The sequence below is a fragment of the Lithobates pipiens genome, unplaced genomic scaffold (genome assembly GCF_037356315.1).
Source record: "Lithobates pipiens isolate NorthernLeopardFrog02 unplaced genomic scaffold, aLitPip1_a1.2 Scaffold_23, whole genome shotgun sequence".
NCBI classification, from domain to species: Eukaryota; Metazoa; Chordata; class Amphibia; order Anura; family Ranidae; genus Lithobates; species Lithobates pipiens.
In genome coordinates, this window is record NW_027507785.1 from 227,735,833 (window position 1) to 227,759,454 (window position 23,622).

Genomic DNA, 23,622 nt, shown 5'->3' on the forward strand with positions numbered 1-23,622 from the left:
ATGACACCGGGGAGAGAAAGTGGCTAATTGGGCCCAACTTGGACATTTTCACTTAGGGGTGTACTCACTTTTGTTGCTAGTGGTTTAGACGTTAATGGCTGTTTTGTTATTTTGAGGGGACAGCAAATTTACAGTTGTACAAGCTGTACACTCACTACCGTATATACTCGAGTATAAGCCGAGATTTTCAGCCTCTTTTTTGAGGCTGAAAGTGCCCCCCTCGGCTTATACTCGAGTCATCGCTGTCTGTCTGCCCGATCAGCGTGTCGAGCAGACAGACAGCGGCCATTCTAGGATTCAAAGGCCGCGCCTCCGTCTCCGCCTTCGCCTGTGATAGGCGGAACACTGAATTTCCCAGCAGTCTGTGTTCCGCCTATCACGGACGTCCTCTCATCCTCGTCCGTAGTATGAGGATGAGCGGACGTCCATGATAGGCGGACCACTGACTGCTGGGAAATTGAGTGTTCCGCCTATCACGGACATCCGATAGGCGGAACACTCAATTTCCCAGCAGTCAGTGGGAAATTGAGTGTTCCGCCTATCACCGACGGAGGCGCGGCTTTTGAATCCTAGAATGGCCACCGACGAAGAGCTGCGGGACGGGCCGGGACGCAGGCCGGGACGGGACGCAGGCCGGGACGGGACGCAGGCCGGGACGGGACGCAGGCCGGGACGGGACGCAGGCCGGGACGGGACGCAGGCCGGGACGGGACGCAGGCTGGGACGGGACGCAGGCCGGGACGGACACAGGCTGGACGGACACAGGCAGGCTGGACACAGGTAGGCTGCACGGACACACACACACACACACACACACACACACACACACACACACACACACACACACACACACACACACGGATGCATGCACACACAGGGATGGATGGACACACACGGATGCATGGACACACACACACACACACACACACACACACACACACACACACACACACACACACACGGATGCATGCACACACACAGGGATGGATGGACACACACACACACGGATGCATGGACACACACGGATGCATGGACACACACACACACACACGGATGCATGGACACACACACACACGGATGCATGGACACACACAGGGATGGACGACACACAGGGATGGACAGGCATGTCTCACCCTCGGCTTATACACGAGTCAATAATTTTTTCCAGTTTTTTGGGGGTAAATTGGGGACCTCGGCTTATATTCGGGTCGGCCTATACTCGAGTATATACGGTACTTTACATTGTAACAAAGTGTAATTTCTTCAGTGTGGTAATATGAAAAGATATAATAAAACATTTTACAAAAAATGTGAAGGGTGTACTCACTTTTGTGAGATACTGTAACCTTTTTTCCTATGTCCAAATCTAAAAGTTATTGGTATACATACACTTTGTAATATTGTCATTTTAAGTGTTGAATTATTTGCATCGCTAGAGTGCCACTTCAGTGGGAAAACTATTTTATTTTTTTTTGTCCTGTATTGTTTGCTTAGAAAGTCAGTCGACTTCCTGGATTTTATAAAATGAGCTACACAAAATGGAATGTCCCAGTATTCATTATTTAACCTACCAGACTTGATTCAAGGGCATTAAACTAAAAAGGGATCTGCACCATGATCCAATCACTACAGGAAATCACATGACAAATTGTGAAAGTATCCATTGATCGTGTTATTTTCAGGAGCGTGCATTGGTATGGTTTAACTTCAATCCCTCATTAGGAAGGAAGCATAAAGTGGCTGCAAGTATGCAAAAAAGAAAAGTTGTTTGTAAGAAAAAAGATGGAACTGTGTTTACCTGTGTATTCTTCTATATTGATGTAGATATGTTAATATGATAATTGCTCACTTTACCTGCTTAGCTCTCTGTTTTATTGGTTTTTCTGGTGCACAATTCTCAGAGCTTCTTTACATATAGGATCACCTTGCAGCTTAATTGACAGATTAGATCTCTCATGCAGGCACAATAGACCAATAAAACATGAAATAAATGCAGGATATATAATAATACATTTCTTAAGACATTTTGTTTTATTTCCAACTCTCTGTGGACTCAAGTGGCTAGCATAATGTAAGATTTCCAATAGAAATGATGGTAGGACTTCACTTAAATCTTTAAATCGGGACCCTCAGGTATTATAACAATAATCCTAAATATGGTGCACAGTTGCTTGTTTTGTTTAGTTCCACAAGTTATTTCTGTCTTGCAATACATATTAAACTTCTGCTTTAAAAACCAGACCAAATGATGGTGTCTGTGTTCTCTATAGCAGTCCATTACCATTTACATATTTGTTGTAGTGCAGATAAAACAAACCTGACCTGTCCAATGTTTTAAAAGTTCAACCGCAAGGAAAAAAGTAACAGTGACGACATAAGACCTTGCTCTGCCTGAAAGTACTTGTGGTAGTCTTTCCAAACCTGTGGCCCCCCTTGCATCTTATGTTGCAGGCTGTTGCATGGTCCTCTTTTACTCAGATGTCACAGTTTAAATGGGCAGTAGAGACTCTGTCTTTTGAACTCTAGCCACAAAAATGTAAAATATATTCTTCAATGGCCACAAAAGATATGAATCCCGTGTGTGCGCACCAAATGCCTGTGCAGAGAGCAGTGCCGTGGGATGGACCCATCAGGCTCCACCCACTATATTTTGCCTGCAAAAAAATACAGTAGGGGCAGAGACGAGACCAGTTACCCTGCACAATGAAAGAACAAGAATGACTGGTTTTGATTACAAGAAGCTCCCACACAGAGGCAAAGTTTCACACTGGATTACTGCACAGATCTGGAAGAACAACCACATAGGTTCAAGCAAGATCACATATATCTTGAAGTTCAGCTTTAAATTCATCCTGGGCTCCACAGGGGTTCCTGTAAAGACTAAGACAGGTGCTTTTAGACATCACAATGTTTTGCACTTTTTTCTTTTTTACATAAAAAACATTTTACATTGGTTGGAAGAACTTGCTCAATTGCATGACCGAGACGCAGTCCTCTGAAGTGTGGCTTCCCTGGATGATGTTTTGCTGCTCTGATTTTGCTTCACCTAATGACTTTAGCTCTACTTTCATCTTCAATCCACCTTAACTTTCACCATATTTGTAAGCATCTCAGCTCTCGCCCAATGAGCACTGACTGGGCAATCTTGTCCTCTATACTCCTACTTCTTTTCCACACTGTCATGGTATCCTTTTGCACCCTAGTTGGCCCTGACACGTACTATATATTGCAAAGGCTAGAGTTTAGCATGGTAATCCCCATTTCTACTTACCTTTGACTCACTTCCATGGGTATCAACTTTATTCACATCCTTACAATATTGATATAACCATTCTGGGTGTTTGCGTCTACGTTTTGTTATCTTGTATATGGCCCTCTATACATATGTTTTTACGTTGGCTTGTGTCCTATGTATTTTCTTTAAAACCTTAGCCCAAAGCCGTGTTTTCCCAATTTTAATTGGTGTGGCACAATCACAACTTTTGTGTCTAAAGTGACGCCTGTCCTGGTAATAAGCACGTGCTCCACCCTCATTGGCTTCCAGGAACTAGTTAGTACATGATCATTTCCATTGGAAAATTTCTCAAGCCCATTCAGACAATTTTTTTCACACTCCCTGCTGTGTCTACAATGGTTAGCTGGCAGTAGAGGAAGTATGATCTCCTATAAGGCAGTTTTTGCCAAAAATACTAAGCTGTGCTGTGTCCCATCTACCGAAAAGTTTATTAACCCTTTGGAAAATGCTGCTATGGAATATATTCAGTTGGCTTATGAAATGGGTTATCTGTGTTTTCATTTTCCACCTTAAGGCTCGTTCACATGTGCATCAGTACCCTGTGTTTAAGCGGCATTTAAGCAGGGATTATAAAGCCTCATAACCCTACTTCAGTTTCTGCCATGAATATTAGTGGGCACCACACAGTGCAGTAAACACCGAAGCAGTAACATTGTGTTTTGCTAAAAATTGTGATGAAGGCTGATGATATTGTATCAGTACTCAGAAAAGAGGTGGGTAGATTAAATACCTGATATTTAAACAAATATCCAGCTATGGAATCCATACACTGCCATTCAGAAGGAAAGGGGGCCTGATGGGTTAATTGTCCTAAGAAATGGCAATAAAGAGAATACTTATACAAAACCTAGGACAAAGTTAAAAGATGTTGTTCTAGTGACACAGGACACCTCATGTCAGTTGTGGCTCACATCAGTCGGGGTCGTACAATGTCAAGAAGGGCATAAAACATGGACACCTTCATGCGGTTATAACCAAAGAACTTTGTATGTATACCCACAATTTGTGTTAAAGAGTATGGAAAAGCCTCTCTGCATGGCTATCGGATGTACTCGATACTGGTGAAACACCCTTCCCTCTTTTCCGCAAGACCATTATTTACGTAATTATCTTGAGCTGGACCAAGCCAAGTGTCAGTGATTAAAGTATAGGCATCCATCTTGCAGAGAATTACAAAAATGCCTGCTATCACACCACAACTTAAATGCACCTTTTTAAGCATTTCCCCCTAGAAAAACGACACTTTTTCATGAACATTTAAAAAGTTTTCTTCATGCTTTTTCAACAAACACAACAAAAACACGTTATGACTCTCATAGGCGCAATAATGAGCGTTGATTTTTTTCTTCATAATTAACACATATGAACAAACCCTAAAACTATAGCTCTGGAAACCAGTTTACCAGAAACCAGGGAACAACCAATAACGGATTGCTACAACAAACGTATGATCTTTGATTTAAAGCTGAAGTTTATTCTGCTTATTTTACCTTTTTGGGTTCCCATCCTCCACCCCCATCTCCTCATAAATATGCTAATTACATTTTTAAATAGAACTTTAACATTTCCATGACATACTTTTAGTTCCAGTATGTTGTAATAACTGGGTGCTTTTTTTACATAATGCAGGCAAATTATGGCTGGTGGGAGACATTAGCAGGCTTCTGTTAATAGTTTTCTGGAAATATCTGAGCACCCTCTCAGCCTGTAAGCAGTGGGCTGGCTCTTGGGAGAAGTTATGGAAATGTCTTGATGGGTGGGTGTTCCTCAGCAGATGGTGACCATGTGGTGCAGATCCTCCATGATTGAAATCCAGTGAATAGAAGGGGTGTACCAGGAATAGTCCGGTTTGGGAGAATAGTAATAGATGATGCTGAAAGTCTTCCAGCCAGGAAATGAGGTGAGCTCCATCTTGACATGACGGCTTCTAATGCACGTTGTGGGAAGTCTGCAGATTGCCATGAAATCAGAGTAAGCAATCTCAGTTAGATAAAAAGCCCGTGCCACTGTGCAAGACTGTAATGTTATGCTGGCCATACATTATACAATTCTCTTGTAGAATTTTCCTTTAACTTTACCAAAACCGTATAATATGAGGTCAAACCTAGACTTCTAATTTGTATGCAATCAAGCAGTACCTTGCACTACATAGTTGAAGGTAAATCTAAAGGAAATTTAGTAAGAAAATTGTATAATGTATGGCCAGCTTAAGCCTGGCGTTCAGCTTTAGGAGAGAATGTAGAATCACGCTGACGATGCATCACACACAATATTTATCTAAGTACGTACATTCTATAACCTCTAATGTAATGTGATTTTTTTTTGGGTTTTATTTTGGTTTTCTTTTTTTTTTTAGTCATTTGAAAATCTCTCTGTGGAGGACTCGGCTGGATCGATTCATGAGAGAGATGATATACAAGGTAAAGACTTGAACAGAAAATGTCATGTGTTCTGCCTAACAAATCTGGTCACTTTAACATGATCTGGGGTATTCAGTAGTCCTAACAGTTTTCTGGCGGTAGTTTTCCTTAAAACAGAGGTCTCCCGAAAAAAAAATATTAAAAGCCAGCAGCTACAAATACTGCAGCTGCTGACTTTTAATATATGGACACTTACCTGTCCAGGGAGCCCGCGATGTCGGCAGCTGAAGCCAATCTGTCTGTCGGCTCTCGGCTGCTGCCGCCTCCATCCTCGGTAAGGGAATCAGGAAGTGAAGCCATGTGGCTTCACTTCCTGGTTCCCTACTGCACATGCATGTCCTCACTGGTCCCTGCTGTCTTCTGTCAGCAGGGGAGGACAGCGTAGGCCCCCAGAAGTGGCTTAGGTCACCGCGAACGCCGCGGTGATCTATGCCAGAAAGTGGGAGCAAATACCAGTATTAAACAGGTATCTGCTCCCTCCTCCCCCCTGAAAGGTGCCAAATGTGACACTGGAGGGGGGGGGGGGGGAGGATTCCAAAAGGTGTAAGTTCCATTCTTGGGTGGAACTCCACTTTAAGAACTACCTGTGCCTAATTCAGGCATTTCCACCAATTTAGGTAATAGTGACAGATTCTCTGCTATGGCTGCAACTTGAAAACCATGGTAGCGTCCGATTCTTGAAGTATCGCCACACATTACTATCTGACTATATGATCTCTGTAAAATAGATGTGTATTATCCCGTGCTCCCTAACCTAATGTGTCCCTCGCTTTTTAACTTGTGTCTGATGGCTGCAACCAAATAATTGTTTTCCCACAACTGCAAACAAATTAAAATAAAAAATGTTGGCTGCGCCTATCCATGTGCAATCCAATTAATGTTTTTAAACCAAAACCTTACTTTCCTCCAAATTCTCTCAGTATAAAAGATAAACTCCCATTGTGTAGTATATAATGTTTTCACATTTATTGCATAATATCCACTTACATTAAAACTTGACAGTTCGCTTTAAGGCCCCTTTCACATCTGAGCATAGTGTTTTCAGGCAGAAAGTCGCACGTTTTTACCGTATTTTTGCTGTTTTTTGCTGCGTTTTTGCCATGTTTTTCTCACTGCGGTTTTGCTGCTATTTTGTGCAGGTCAAAATGTCGCCAATGTAAAAAGCAGAAAAACGCCCAAATCTGCCTAAAAAAAGTTACAGAACTTGTTTGCGCTTCAGGCCTTTTGGAGCTTCTGGCTCCAGGAGTTTTGGAGTGGAGATGTGAACCATCTCTATAGAGAATAATTGATATTTTTTTCCTCTCCAGCATTTTGTAGCTTCTGGCTTCAAGCTACAAAACGCTCAGATGTGAATGGGGCCTAAGAGATCATCTGGCGGGGCAGCAGTTCCCGTATGCTCTCGTATGTTCCACAACACAGTTCTCTGTTACCCGATTTCCTCCCACGCATATCGGCACAATTACGTGACTTCCTCAGGGGTTTATACTGAGGGGGCGTGGAGGAAAGGAAGTCCAGACAAAGCCACCTCAGTGAGGAAAGAGGAAGGAGATTGGACAGCTGAGGAGCCTCGAATTGACCCCAGCAGGGTAAGGTGATTTTAGACCTGGAAATAGGTCTAAACTGGAGGTGAGCGCAGTGGTTAAAGGTGGTGGGAGTCACTGCACAATTATATTAACTGAAAGCCACAAGGGTGAAGGTGGAAAAATTGTGGGATATGAGAAGCACGTTTAAAGGAAAATATATCTGAAAGAAGAAAAGCACTACTAATTGAACTAGTCATCTGGGACTGTCGCATTTTGTTTTATTTTATTGTGCACGAGAAAGTTTGTCACTGAATAATCAAAGCAGTTTTGTGGTTTGACAGTAAAGTTTTGGTTTATAAGCTTTAATTTACTTGCACGCGGATAGGCACAGCCAACATTTTTGCTTTTATATGCTCTCTGTGCAATCCATTTAATATCTACCATAACTTTGAGGACTTACCTAACCTATGCAGTCAATCAAGTAGGCCCTTGCACCACAAATTTGTTCATAAATCCAATGGAGATTGTACATTCAAATTGTTAAGCTTGATGAGCTTAAAACTCACTACACATATATTTAAATCAGATAGTACAATTTTCTTTACTATGTAGTGCCTGATTGGCTACAAATTGATTGGATAGATATTCATATTACATAAATTTGGTGAATCGAAAATTGATTGTAGAAAGATTGTATAGGCATATTGTAACATGTGGTGACCCCAAGTCTGACACTTGATAGCTCTATGGAAAGGGTAATGCTGTATGAAAGGGAACTTCAAGTGATCTCAACTTGTATAGAAGTTGGGCCTTGTGTATAACTTGATTTAGGATTTAAGGCCATCCACATGAACATATTGCTGGCTGCTTTTGTGTTGCGTGGGTTGGCAATTGTGTTTCCAGAAAAAAATTACTTTCTGTTTATACAATGATGGGCCTGTTTAATCTAATAACATATCTAGTTGTCCGTAATTTGAGGAGTATTATTAATACAGGCACAACTCGCAAACTGCTACTTTAATAAATAAGTGGATCTTTGTGTTGAAAATAAACTTTTACTTTAGATACCCAACTGAATCAATGCCAGCAGTCCTAAAATCATCAGCATGTGCCATCCTTCAATAGTCAGAGATACAAATAATGAAAATGCGCCTGAGGGTGGAGGAAGGAGCAGCAAATAAAATAAGAAAAGTTTCCCACATATTTCATAAAATAAACCATCCCTGCCATGGTTTGATATGCATGCACTTTGCTTATCTCTGCAGGGTAATAATGGTAAACGGCCAATGTAGCATGCATATCTAAAGGAATCTTAGAGATGTCTTTCATGTAACATTATATGCTGAAAGTCTTCTGACTTATGGCTTTATCAAGACATAGAAATCGTCAACTTGCAAGATCTTGTATAGGTCACAAAATGGCGGCAACAATCGGGTGAAAACATTTAAATGCAGATTTGCATGGTTTACCTTCTTTAATCAGCTCTGTGTAAATATGTGTTAGTATTGTTTTTATAGTAAAAAAAAAAAATGCTTTTGAGAAAGAAAATTGAATAAATGGCAAAAAACATACAATTCTTGCTGAAGCCCCCAGACCAATGTTTCTGATGCCGCGTACACCCGATCGGACTATCCGGCGGACCAGAGTCCGTCGGACAATCCGCCCGTGTGTGGGTTCTGCCGGACTTTTGAAATGAATGGACTTGCCCACACATGGAGAAAAGTCAGTTCATTTTGAACGCAGTTTCAGGTAGAGGGAACTAGCGAATGAAGTCAGTGTCGCCTCCTCCATCGGCGAGATTGACACATCGCTAGCACCATCACCTGGTATGGACTTAAAGGGGAAGCACATATCCTGACCGGTCAGGAAAGGGGGTAGGGACGAGCGAGCGCCCCCACCCCTCCTGAGCCGTACCAGGCCGCATGCCCTCAACATGGGGGGCTGCTTTGGGGAAGGGGGGGGCCCTGCGGCTCCCCACCCCAAAGCCCCTTGTCCTTATGTTGATGAGGACAATGGCCTCTTCCTGACATCCCTGGCCGTCGGTTGTCAGGGTCTGCGGGGGGGGGGGGCTTATCGGAATCCGGCCCCCCACCCCATGTGAATGAGTATGGGGTACGATGTATACCTACCCGTTCACCTGGTGAAAAAAGTGTAAATAAAAAAACACAACACAAGTTTTTAAAATAATTTATTAGACCGCTCCGGTGATCTTCCGTCTTGGGGGGGGGGGGGGGGGGGTCTTCTCGCCGGACTCCTCCAGATTAGTTCCACCGTACTAAGTCCACCGGATAGTCTGATCGTGTGTACGCGGCATCAGTCTTATTAACACAGAAGGACTTTTAGATCTATGGGAACCCCTGCTAAATTTACATCTACAGCAGAGGGTACATTAACTGAATCAGTAGGTTGTAGTTATAATACTAATAAAATACTAATAAATAAAACATTTTAAAATTTAGAATGTGGCATACCTAGCATATTTGCCACCCAAAGCAGAGCAGTGTTTTTAATACCCCTGTGGTCTGTGATATAAAAAATAAGCCTATGTTTAATAATTCAATGAAACCAATGACTAGAGAAGAAACACAGGGACATTGTAGTGTTCCTTTTACTTTGATGGGCAGTGGAAATAGTGCCTTCTTTAAACTGGTGGTCCATGTATGGTCCCTTGCATTGATGGCCAGTGAAAGAAGGGATCCCCTTAAGTTGTTGATTAGTGAAAGAATGTCCCTGTTACCTAGAGCTAAAAGATAATTTATGTCAGTGGATACTGAGAGCCAGAGTGTTCATTCCTAAAAAAAAAAAAAAAAACTCCTAGCATCTTTTGGAGGACCCCTGGATAAGAAAAGCCCCTCTAGAGGCAATCCTGAACATTTCCACCCCACTTTGACCTCAAATTGTTTTTCCAGAGTTAAAGCCCTTTCACACTGTGCCGCCTATAGTGTCAGCGGTAAAGTAGCGCTATTTAGCGCCGTCTTAGCTGCGCTATTTGCCTGCTAGTGGGGTGGTTTTAACCCCCCCACTAGCAGCTGAAAAGGGGTTATATCCACCCACAAAATGCCGCCGCAGTGGCGTTTTGCCGGTGGTATAGCAGCGCTGCCCCATTGAGTTCAATGGGGAAGAGCGGTGAGTTTCACCGCTCCAAAGAAGCTGCTGGCAGGACTTTTTCTGATGCCCTGACAGTGCACCGCTCCAGGCTGGAGTGAATGGAGCAGCTTTCTTCAGGCGCTATGGAGGCGCTATTTTTAGCGCTGGAGCACCTTAAAGACGCCTCCAGTGTGAAAGGGGTCTTAGGGTGGCCATAGAGCAACAGAATTTTCATGGAGAATAACCAATGACAAGAATTTATTCATTAGCTGGTAAAGAGGAATATTTTTTTTCTGAAATGCACTAAATATATAACAAACATGTATTTTGGATTTGTCAGTTTTGTTCTTAGCCTATCCTTTGAAGTGTGCACATTCAAGTATGTTAGTAGTCATATGGCAGGTGACAGGCTCATCTAAGTTGCTTGTGTCTCTAGCCCTTTCATTCTAAAACCCTTGTCAATCCTATTTAGTATCAAGCAGCATTATAGAACTATCCAAGATCAGAGTTACTTGAGCAGTCTCTGTTGGCCAGGACTGCCTGCAAGCCAGCGTGGGCCTGCCGATTAGAATTCCTTTATTTTCCTTTTACATGTTGTTTTCAGGGAACCTACGTGCAGAAGAAGTGGACAACATGCTCATGCGGAATGACAGTGGTGTGGAATCTGCACTGGCATATGCAAAAGCATGGTCAAAATACGCCAAGGATATCCTGGCCTGGGTAGAGAAAAGGCTTAGTGTGGGTGAGTGCCTTCTCTCAGTGTCTAATGAGCTTTGGAATTAATTCTGTTGCCATGTCTGTGCTTGAGACTGTCAGTAATGTGGTTTCTAAATTATTAGATGTTTCAGTGAATGTTGTTCTGTAATGTGTTTTTTTTTTTTTGGCCACATTGTATAAAAGTCTGTCCTCCTCATTTCAGAAGCTGAAGCTGCTAGAAATCTTGCAAAAATGGCCGAAACAGCAAAGTCTATAATTTCCCCACAGGTAAAGCTGTGTGTATATGTATGAATAAGCATAAAATTTAATTCACGCTTACCACTGTTGCATTTATAAGTGCTGGTGCATTTTATTTTATTTTTTATTTATTAGTGGCTCATTTTGATTAAAAAAAAATATTTTCAACCCATCCCAAGCCTCATCATCATGACCTAAATATTGACAGTTGAGTTTTCTCTGTTTTGTCAAAATTCATACAACACAGTTTTGACTAATTCAGTGTCAATGATCAGATTATTTGGCCACGGGTCTCCAAACAGGTCAAATCTGGACCACTATGAGATTTTATCTGTCCCGAAGCTTGGGTCAGTGGGGTATCCTCAGACTAGGTGCACAGACTGAGGATTCAAATCGGTTGGTCCCTGCTCCTGATGGAGAGCCTACCCTGCTGTAAGGGGAAACTCTGATGGGGAACATTCTGTAAGGGGGAGCTCTGATGGGGACCTTGATGTGAGGTGGAGGGACCTAACTTCTTTCTACGAGCACATTTATTCATTCATTTTTTTAAATTTTATTCATTTAAAAAAGTTTTTTTCAGCTCACAAATACTTGTAAAACATAACTAACATAACTAACATGTTTAGAGGCCCCTGGTCTATATACAAAAAATCATAGTATAGTAGTGCTCAGCACTTTCCCAGGTGCTAACTATGTTAGAAATAGAACCGCAACATTCTTGGTGAAGTCAGCGATTGCTCAGGGATCAGTTTTACAGTTATAAGCAGTGAAATTAATCTTGATGTTAAATGCAGTGTCAGTTTAACCTGAGTGCACTGAGCAGTAATGCATACACAACAATGTAACTTTTATAAACCTTTTCTGAGAGCAAACCTCACATCAATCTTTTTGCCTTTTTATGTTGAAGTCATACAGCATGTAAAACTTATAGTATTAGCATTATTGGGTTTAGTTATTGAAGCAAAAGCAAGTTACAGTAGTAAGCCAGTAAAAAATGTATTTATTCGATCGGCACATTTCAGGTAAATGTGATATGATCTGACCTCCCTTTAATGCTAGTTTCCTTTGCAGCTCTCCTGTCCTGCTGCCTTTAGTATTTCGAGTCACCAAAACTTAAGAAGTGGGTAGATTAGGACAGTTGGAGAAGTTCTTATGATCATAGTTGTTCAGGGTCAAAAACATGAAGCTTTGCAGCAAAAAAAAAAAAAAGTGACAGCAACCAGTATATTCAGAGATAGTGGTAAGCAAGGACAACCTTCATGTTTCCCTTTAAAGGAAATTTTAGATGGTTGCTATGAGTAATTGCAGGTCATTGTTTATTACAGTCTTTTTGTACATAAGGCTGTATGCCTATGTTTGCTTTAGTAGACTTTTTCTTTCATTTATTTTTAAATGTAACTTGCTCCTTTATTTTTTGCAGGAGTTTATGCCTTTCCAACCAATTTTCACAGCAGCTTTTCAGAATGACATCGAAGCTAGCCAGCTGTGCCTGCAAACAATTTCTGCCCTTCAGAGTAACAAATTCATCCGGGTAGGGCCATCCCCTTTCTTGCATTGCAATGGTTTGAAATACTCTTATTGTTGTTATTGCATCACTTTTTTTTATATAACTATTAAATAAAAAGTTTAAATGTTAGTTGTGCCTAAGTAGTACTCTGAAAAATGTACCTGGTGCTTGGAATTCCTCCTGAAAAATAGCAGTGCACTTCCTGGTTTGTGAGCGCTTACCGTATATACTCGAGTATAGGCCGACCCGAATATAAGCCGAGGCCCCCAATTTACCCCCAAAAAAACTGGCAAACTTATTGACTCGTGTATAAGCCGAGGGTGAGACATGCCTGTCCATCCCTGTGTGTGTGTCTGTCCATCCCTGTGTGTCCGTCCATCCCTGTGTGTCCGTCCATCCCTGTGTGTCCGTCCATCCATCCCTGTGTGTGTGTGTGTGTCCATCCATCCATCCATCCCTGTGTGTGTGTGTGTCCATCCATCCATCCATCCATCCCTGTGTGTGTGTGTCTCCATCCATCCATCCATCCATCCCTGTGTGTGTGTGTGTCTCCATCCATCCATCCATCCCTGTGTGTGTGTGTCTCCATCCATCCCTGTGTGTGTGTGTCTCCATCCATCCATCCCTGTGTGTGTGTGTGTGTGTGTGTGTGTGTGTGTGTGTGTGTCCAGCCTACCTGTGTCCCGAGCCTTTGTCCCGAGCCTCCGTCCCGTGCCTTGCCTCCTTGCCTCCGTCCCGTGCCGTGCCTTGCCTCCGTCCCGTGTCGTGCCTTGCCTCCGTCCCGTGCCGTGCCTTGCCTCCGTCCCGTGCCTTGCCAGGATCGCCGCTCTTCGTCGGCGCCTCGGCGGCCATTGTAAAATTCAAAAGCCGCGCCTCCGCCTTCGCCTGTGATAGGCGGAACACTGAATTTCCCAGCAGCCTGTGTTCCGCCTATCACGGACATCGTCTCATCCTCGTCCGTAGTACGAGGATGAGACGATGTCCGTGATAGGCGGAACACAGGCTGCTGGGAAATTCAGTGTTCCGCCTATCACAGGCGAAGGCGGAGCCGGAGGCGCGGCTTTTGAATTATAGAATGGCCGCTGTCTGTCTGCTCGACACGCTGATCGGGCAGGCAGACAGCGATGACTCGAGTATAAGCCGAGGGGGGCACTTTCAGCCTCAAAAAAGAGGCTGAAAATCTCGGCTTATACTCGAGTATATACGGTAGTTCCTTGTGTGTGTGTGTGTGTGTGTGTGTGTGTGTGTGTGTGTCCACAAACATAGCTGTGTATCTGCAGTGTGAGATTTAAGGCTGGTATACATGTATCAAAATTTTCCTGGCTCAGTGGGAACTCACCAAATTTTGATCTGTGTGTACCCCTCTCTGTTTAATATAAGCAGATTGTTACATTCGGGGGTGGGTCCCCACTGAGAGATCCCCTGCATCCACAACGCTTGTGTGGATGCAGGGATCTGCTTTTTTTTCCCAGTCAAATCGCTGGCTGAACAAAACAATAAAAAAATCTCCCAAGTGTTTACCCAGCTTTAAGGCGCTGTTACCTTTGACTGCTAATCACAGGAGATTTGGAGCGATGTTTGGTGCTTTGGTTGAATGACTGACTGCTGTCCTGCTTACCGTTCTCTATGGAGAAACTGACCTGAAGAAGCAAAAGCCCTGTCTCTCTCATGATGGCCACCTCCACAAAGAGACACGGTACAGAACAAGCCATTGTAAGTCAGTAATGGGAAAAGATAAGCTGCTGGGAGACTACAAGTAATGTTTCGTCCAGTCCTGCCCACTGTCTGCCATATTTGAATCCAGCATCTAAAGTTGATTGGATTTTTCAGGCTTTGAACATTTCAAATAAAAACATCTAACCATGGCTGGAGCAGAATAAATGTTGGTTTACTAGTCTGTATGTCCTCGACCCTTGGTGATGCTTGCGCTGATGGCAACTCGCCAACCACAGGATCACTAAAGAGGCTATTCACATACAACATTACTCCCTCGCTGGCCAAAACATTACAGAATCTCTCCGCTCACCAGTGAGATTGTAATTATTCTTTCAATTATTTAATATGTGTATTCTTTAATGCAAATAAAGTTGTAATTTAGCTATGTATTTGTTGCCTGGTTAATACATTTAGTATGTTGTGAAATGTTTTTATTTGATTTTGTAAATCTTATATTATAGAATTTCTACGTTTACATCCCACCTCCAGCACACATAGTATAGTATGTCACTAATGAGATCTCACCTCCAACACACACTCATTGGTCTTTCTCTGGTAAGATCCCACCTTCAGCATACACTCATTGGTCTTTCCCCAGTAAGATCCCACCTTCAGCATACACTCATTGGTCTATCCCCAGTAACATCCCACCTTCAGCACATGCCTTTTTCCCCTGTATCCCTTGCCTAGCACACAGTCAGTCTCAAGTTTTCTCTTCCTAAGACTCCCTTTGTCTGCAGTCGTACCCTCCCACCACACAAACTGCATATTGAACACTGTCCATGTCTTCCCCATAGACATTGCATACTGAGCCTGTACATAGTCTTGGAGGTTCAGCACTCAGAGTGAAACTCTTTGCAGCAGCAGTCTCTGCCATCTCCCCTCTCTGCAGAAGTAAAGTTTCTCAATACTTCCTATTGTGCAATTGAGGTTTGTGTGTATATTAGGATGCAACCTTGGTCCCTTGACTGTAGTCTTCCCCAAACACACACATATTACTCCCAATTATCCATACTAACATTAACGTGTAACTAAAGGCAAGACTTTTTTCCTTTTAAATTGGGGAGGGATTAAGAACACCTGTCAGCAGTTTTTATTTCTGTCCATGCCCCTGTTAGGGAGATTCACCCTATTTTCCTTTTTCTCATTGAAAGTAAAAGAAAATCCCAAATTTTGGGTTAACACCAGAATAGCAATAAAGGAGGAAATCTTCAATGGGTACTCTAATTTTGGTGACACTGGTTGACACGCCAGAATTCCCTTACTTCCTGTTTTGTCTATGGGACAGGAAGCAAAGAAAAATATTTTATGGGGGACACAAATGGGAAAAATTTGACACAGAAGTTATAACCCACCCCCCCGCCCATTCTATTCAAAATGGGGGGGGGGGGGACATTTTTTTTTCTATAGTTAGACTTTAAGATGCCCCCCAGTATGCAAAACTAGTTTTACACTAGCAGAATATTAACATTAACCTAAAACTGACCATTTTGCAGTGCATGTGCATTAAACCATCAGTAAACAGATGCCACAGAAGAAGAATTAACGCCCTCAGTCCCTTAGCTTGTGTTAACCCCTCAGTGATGAATATGAATATATAGTTTTTTTTGCCTTAACCCCTCAGGGACCTATTCCTAGCATATCAGCATTAACCCCTAAGCACCCAGTCTTTGACACAGTTTCTAATCAGGCCCCAGGCATGTATGTTAACCGCTCAGTGCCCATTTCATGTAGGTAAACCAGTTAATACCCAATGTATATGCTTTAACTTCTCCACACCAATTCTGCTTATGTACATTATACTCCTAGCTGCCAATGCCCATTGTATGCGCATTTACCTCTTAGCACCCAGGCCCCAGCACATGTGAAATGTTCCCTTACATTCATATGGTGTACCATGTCAAATATCAGTCTCCTAATCACTGACTCCCAACTCCACTGTCCCATTTCAAACAATCCCGACAACAAAGTCCTGCCTCACATCCCCAGCACTACCCCACTGTTCCTCATTCCATGACTTGGTACCTTATAATAACCTGAAAAATTATTGCGGTGCTTTTTTTTTTTTTCACCCTCCATTGTCTAATTCCACTGACACACTCTCACAGTCCCGACTACATCCACTGTCCCAGAATCAAATTAACCTTCCTTAGGTTTAGTGGAACTCTTTTCTGGTCACTGCTTTTCATTTCTTTTCTTTTTAAAGACCACCTGTGTGCAAGCTCGGCTCCCAATTTGCTCTGTAGTTACTCAGTTTTATTATAGAAATACAGTATGAGTCAAGTGATTTATGGGGCACATTTTCTACACCTTTTTAATTTACTTGTTTGGCTATGGCCAAATTGTTAATGATTTACTTGCTAATTATGGATATGTAAGTTGGTACCATTGGTGAGTCAAAAGAATAAACGTTTTGCTGCTGTTATACCATCCACACCTAATTCTTCCCACTGTCATACCTCTCCATAATCCTGCCCTGTATTCCCCCATGTAATACTATCCACACTCTTCACCTGCACATAATTTCACCCACTGTACCCTCAGCGCTCCTCCTTTACATACGGTGGCCATTCACTGTGCCAATTTTCCTGTATATAGTGTTCCCTGCATGCCCTCCACACTACTTTCCTGCATATTTTGCCTCTGGCCATACAGTCTGCAATCCTTGTTCTGTACCTACTGCCCGCTGTCAAACCCACTGTACTACTCTACTGGTCATACTGTCTGCTGTCATACCCTTCATGCTACTCCTACACAAATAGCCCCCTGTTATACCCTTCACAATACGCTCCTGATCATACTGCCCACTGTCATACCCCTGTATTCATTAGTTTATATCCCCAACATTTCCCATTCTGAAATGAAAATACTTTATTTAGTATGTATGTATTAAGCAGCTACAAAAATACACAAGTATGGTTTCTTGTTAGTGATACGCTGTTATCAAAGTGTGTAGTTAAGTTTTTTTTTACCAAACAGTATGCTTTGTAGGTCTTGCATTTGTTTTCCAGCATACATTGATTTAACATGCAAACAGCATAACAGTCTTACTTTTGGCTGCAGCCTCTTCAAGCTCGAAGATCAGAGCTCGACAGACAAAGGAAGGAAATGAAAGAACTTTGGCAGCGAGAACAGAAGAAAATGGTTGGTGCACATAGTTTTAACTTAATATGTGATTGTTTCCTTCATCTTCTTCAGTGAAATTGTTTCATACCATTGTTTCCAATAACACTGTCCTTGTATTTATTTTCCCCTTTAACCACTCAAGCCCCGAACCAATTTGCAGCCAAAGGACCAAGCCCCTTTTTGCGATTCAGCACTGCGTTGCTTTAACTGACAATTGCGCGGTCGTGCGACTTGGCTCCCAAACAAAATTGGCGTCCTTTTTTTTACCACAAATAGAGCTTTCTTTTGGTGGTATTTGATCACCTCTGCGGTTTTTATTTTTTGCGCTATAAAGAAAGAGTGACAATTTTGGAAAAAAATGCAATATTTTTAACTTTTTGCTATAATAAATATCCCCAAAAAATATTTAAAAAAAATTGTTTTCCCTCAGTTTAGGCCGATACGTATTCTTCTACATATTTCTTTTTTTTTTTTTTATCGCAATTAGCGATTGGTTTGCGCCAAAGTTATAGCATTTACAAAATGGGATAGTTTTATAGCATTTTTATTATTATTATTCTTTTTACTAGTAATGGCGACGATCAGTGCTATTTAAATGCCTGTGTAAATGACACTGGCAGTGAAGGAGTTAACTACTAAGGGGCAGTGTAGGGGTTATGTATGTTTTTGTGTTTTTTGTAGGGGGCGTGGCCTGGCATTTGATGTCACTGATCGTCTTTCCCTATATCAGGGAACAGACGATCGGTGACAGCCACAGTAGGAAGCACGGGGAGAGGTTTGTTTACACAGACCTCTCCTCGTTCTTCAGCTCTGTGATCTGATCACAGCACACCAGCAGCGATCGGGTCCGCTGGTCCCAAGTCCACAGTCATGGAGCTCAGGACCGGGTCGGGAGCGCGCCGCCGACCCACAGCTGGGCACTTGAAGAGCAACAGGTATGTGCTTGTGCTCAGCCATGCCATTCTGCCGACGTACATCGGCGTAAGGCGGTGCTTAAGTGGTTAATATAAACTAAAGGCCAAATTTACTTTAAAAAAAAAAAAACAACAAACAAAACAGCTTAGCCTGTTTAGCTGTTCTTCCTCTAATGCCCCCCTCTTTAGTTAATAAAACCGTGGGAACAGTGATGAGAAAAAGACCGCTCAACTACGCCCACCCATCCCACCTAGCTCCTCCATTCATAAATGCTGGTACTACAGCATCTATGAATGAAAAAGTCTGTGAATGAAGAGGGCAGATCTTTCATTTACCCATTCATAGATCCTGTTTAATTTATAGAAGCTGTAATACAGCTTCTATGAATGGAGGAGTTGGGCAGAAAGAGCGGGCGTTAGTTGTATTAACCCCCACTGCACCAGAAGATTACAGCGGTGGAGGTGAGAGATTATTGGAGGAGGAAGATTTCTGCTAAACCAGGACACGGCGGCAGAAGGAACGCATCACATTGAAGATTGTTTATATCCTTTTTGCTGATTTTTTTATATATATTTTTTCTTAACACTAAACTCTGATTTAAAAAACAAATGATATTCAAATATGTATCATGGACTCCAAAAATTTACTTCTGTTGCTCCCATCCTCCTCCAAATCTCCAAATTCCTTTAAGATATGAACTATGGTATTTGTTTTATGTGTAGAGCAGTGCACATACCCAAACTACTGGCGTACTACTTGTTCCAAACAGACAGAAGTGTAGGGGAAAAGGAGGAGATGTTCAGAAGCTCATGGAGGATGTTACAAGGCGGCAGAAAAACGCATTAAGGGCTAGTTTACACTTCAAACATGGCTTCGGACACGCTTTGTTACCGCTCATTGAACGCCAGTCAAGGCTCCTGTCACTAAATAAAATGGTTAGCTTACAGTCCTGTTTACACCTGCTTTTGCTTGGTGCTTCAATGAGGCTTTGGTGGGGCTTCCATGAGGCTTTGGTGGGACTTCACCATAGACTTCTATGTAGGCTCTAAAGACGCTTTGAAGCACCACTAAAGCTACATCGGGTATCATTTTTGAAGCGATGCAAAAGCAGGTGTAAACAGGACTGTAAACGAACTGTGTTCTTTAGTGACAGGGACATTGACTAGCGTTCAGAGAGCTTGAACAAAGCCTGTCCTAAGCCATATTTTGAAGCAAGTGTAAACTAGTCCTAAGAAACAATTTCATGAAAAATAGATTACAGGGCCGTCAAGTAGTGAACGTGTATGGATTCTTTTTGGAGAATAGCAAGATCATTTAGTGTCACTTTAAGTAAACTTAAGCCTGGTATGCACGTGGCAAAAATCAGCTGGTTCAGTGGGGACTAGCCAATTTTCGGGACATTTGTACATGTGTACCACAGTCTGTTCAACAGAAGCCGGTCTAAAGTTCTGAATAGCCTGTCAAGCACAATCGGAATCTGGAGATGGACCTGGGTCTGTGCAGTGGTTAGCAATATGGTCTTGCAGCACTGGGGTCTTTGGATCAAAACTCAGTCAGGACATGATCTGCATATGGTTTGCATGTTTTCCCTGTGATTGCCGTTTGGGTTTTCTTCAGGTACTCTTATGTTTCTCCCCAAAGACAATCTGGTAGGTTATTTGGCTCAGCCCTAGTAAGTGCGTTTGTGAGCTAGGCATTTTAGATTGTAAGTTCCTTGAGAGCGAGGGCAGATGTGGAATGTACAGTATGTAAAGTGCTGCGTAAATTGGTGCTATATTCATACCTGTAATAAATAAATTACGCATTAGGAATATTTCTTTCTAAAACCTAAAATTTCTGTGTTCATGTAGCAAGAACTGGAAACTGCTTTAAGGAAAGCAAAGTTACTGAACGTTCAACGACAAGATGAGCATGAAAGGGCAAAATCAAGCACGATACGTGCCGAAGAAGAGCAACTTAGTTTATCTGGAGGGCTCATGAAGGATGGCAGCAAACAGGTGGAGAAAAAACGACGTCTAGAGGAAGAGGCATTACTGAAGGTAGATTTGAGCTGTAAGAAAATTGGAACACTGGAAATGTGGTTCTAGGGAATGGTGTTGTTTAATTATGTATGATCAAGTATTGGACACTAGTGACACAGCACCCTCTTTAATGTGCATCGGGGTGTCGGGCTCCATTTCATCACATGCCACATCAATATTATGGTTGCCCTCAAAGGGCCAGTTACTCCAGATGTCAAGAGTCCCCTACCTCTGGCAAAAAAGTTCTGTCCACCTGTCTACTGCCAACTGCTCCACTGAGCTGATTGGCTTAATATGTATAAGAGTTTAGCAGAACCTCAAATTTGCTATATACTGTACTGTGGACTACGCTGTCTGAAGGAGCTGACACTGCAGCCTTCTTTAATTTGCCAGCATGCAGCATTTGTGCTTACCAAGCAAAATAATACTTCCATATTCCTGTAGTCTAGTCCCTTCACACAGTCTTGTAAAATGTGGTTGAGTAGTGAGAAATGGTTCTTCAGTTATGCTGTACTTTGCTGAGCATATCCAATAAAGCAATGCAAGGAACAGAAATAGAGTGCAGCTACCCACACCAGCTTATCATATGTCAGATTGGTTTAATCTGTGAAAAATACAATTTTAATTTTTCCCTTTCTGGGTTGTACAGTGTCTTGAAAAAGTATTCATATCTTTTTGAAATTTTCGAAATTTTGTCATGTTGCAACCAAAACGTAAATGTATTTTGTATGGATTTAATGTGATGGACCAACACAAAGTGGCACATAATTGTGAAATGACAAATATTTTTTGCGTTTGTTTTACAAATATCGAAAAAGTGCGGCATCCGTTTGTGATCAGCCCCCCCTGAGTCACTACTTTGTAAAACCACCTTTTGCTGCAATTACAGTTGCAAGTCTTTTTGGGTATGTCTTTACCAGCTTTGCGCATCTAGAGAGTCAATTTTTTGCCAATTCTTCTTTTTAAAATAGTTCAAGCCCTGTCTGTGAACAGCGATTTTGAAAACTTGACACAAATTCTCAACTGGATTTAGGTTTGGACTTTGACTGGGCCATTCTAACACATGAATATGCTTTGATCTAAACCATTCCATTGTAGCTCTAAATGTATGTTTAGGTTTGTTGTCCTGCTGGAAGGTGAACCTCCACCCCAATCTCAAGTCTTTTGCAGACTCTAACAGGTTTTCTTCTAAGATTGCCCTGTACAGTATTTTGCTCTGTCCATCTTCCCATCAACTCTGACCAGCTTCCCTGTCCCTGCTGAAGAAAAGCTTCCCCACAACATGATGCGGCCACCACTATGTTTCACGGTTGGGGATGGTGTGTTCAGAGTGATGTGCAGTGTTCGTTTTTTTGCCACACAGCATTTTGCTTTTGGGCCAAAAAGTTCAGTTTTGGTCTCATCTGACCAGAGCACCTTCTTCCACATGTTTGCCGTGTCCCCCACATGGCTTCTCACAAACTGCAAATGAGACTTCTTATTGCTTTCTTTCAACAAAGGCTTTCTTCTTGCCACTCTCCCATAAAGGCCGGATTTTTGGAGTGAACAACTAATAGTTGTCCTGTGGACAGATTCTCCCACCTGAGCTGTGCATCTCTGCAGCTCCTCCAGTGTTTCCATGGGCCTCTTGGCTGCTTCTTTGATTGCTCTCCTTGCCCAGCATTTCAGTTTAGGTGAACTGCGAGGTCTTGGTAGGTTTTCAGTTGTGCCATACTCTTTCCATTTTCCGATGATGGATTGAACAGTGCTCTGTGAGATGTTCAAAGCTTGGGATATTGTTTTATAACCTAACCCTGCTTTAAAATTCTCCACAACTTTATACCTGACCTGTGTGGTGTGTTTCTTGGCCGTCGTGCTGCAGTTTGTTCACTAAGGTTCTCTAACAAACCTCTGAGGGCTTCGCAGGACAGCTGTATTTATACTGAGATTAAATTACATACAGGTGGACTTGATTTACTAATTAGGTGACTTCTGAAGACAATTGGTTACACTAGATTTTTAGTTAAGGGTATCAGAGTTAATGGGGCTGAATACAAATGTATGCCACACTTTTCACATATTTATTTGTAAAAAAAAATTGAGAACCATTTATCATTTTCCTTCCACAATTATGTGCCACTTTGTGTTGGCCGCACATACAGTGCTTGGCGAAAGTATTCGGCCCCCTTGAACTTTTCAACCTTTTGCCACATTTCAGGCTTCAAACATAAAGATATAAAAATTTTATTTTTTGTGAAGAATCACCAACAAGTGGGACACAATTGTGAAGTGGAACGAAATCTATTGGATAATTTAAACTTTTTTAGCAAATAAAAAACTGAAAAGTGGTGCGTGCAAAATTATTCGGCCCCTTTACTTTCAGTGCAGCAAACTCACTCCAGAAGTTCAGCGAGGATCTCTGAATGATCCAATGTTGTCCTAAATGACTGATGGTGATAAATAGAATCCACCTGTGTGTAATCAAGTCTCTGTATAAATGCACCTGCTCTGTGATGGTCTCAGGGTTCTGTTGAAAGCGCAGAGAGCATCATGAAGACCAAGGAACACACCGGGCAGGTCTGTAATACTGTTGTGGAGAAGTTTAAAGGCGGATTTGGCTACAAAAAGATTTCCCAAGCTTTAAACATCCCAAGGAGCACTGTGCAAGCGAACATTTTGAAATGGAAGGAGTATCAGACCACTGCAAATCTACCAAGACCTGGCCGTCTCTCTAAACTTTCAGCTCAGACAAGGAGAAGACTGATCAGAGATGCAGCCAAGAGGCCCATGATCACTCTGGATGAACTGCAGAGAGCTACAGCTGAGGTGGGAGAGTCTGTCCATAGGACAACAATCAGTCGTACACTGCACAAATCTGGCCTTTATGGAAGAGTGGCAAGAAGAAAGCCATTTCTCAAAGATATCCATAAAAAGTCTCATCTAAAGTTTGCCACAAGCCACCTGGGAGACACACCAAACGTGGAAGAAGGTGCTCTGGTCAGATGAAACCAAAATCGAACTTTTCGCCCACAATGCAAATTGATATGTTTGGCGTTAAAGCAACACAGCTCATCACCCT

General features: G+C 42.3%; 1 protein-coding gene across 4 annotated transcripts in view; it reads left to right on the top strand.

Annotated features, from left to right (window-relative positions):
- ARHGAP29 (Rho GTPase activating protein 29) overlaps positions 1-23,622 on the top strand; it is a 216,350-nt gene that overhangs the window by 146,016 nt on the left and 46,712 nt on the right. For all 4 annotated transcript variants that reach the window (XM_077452882.1, XM_077452883.1, XM_077452884.1 and 1 more), the window contains 6 exons: positions 5,652-5,715; positions 10,930-11,067; positions 11,245-11,309; positions 12,700-12,810; positions 17,566-17,646; positions 20,394-20,582. In XM_077452882.1, coding sequence (XP_077309008.1) covers positions 5,652-5,715; positions 10,930-11,067; positions 11,245-11,309; positions 12,700-12,810; positions 17,566-17,646; positions 20,394-20,582 — 648 coding nt within the window. The remainder of the gene's footprint in view (positions 1-5,651; positions 5,716-10,929; positions 11,068-11,244; positions 11,310-12,699; positions 12,811-17,565; positions 17,647-20,393; positions 20,583-23,622) is intronic.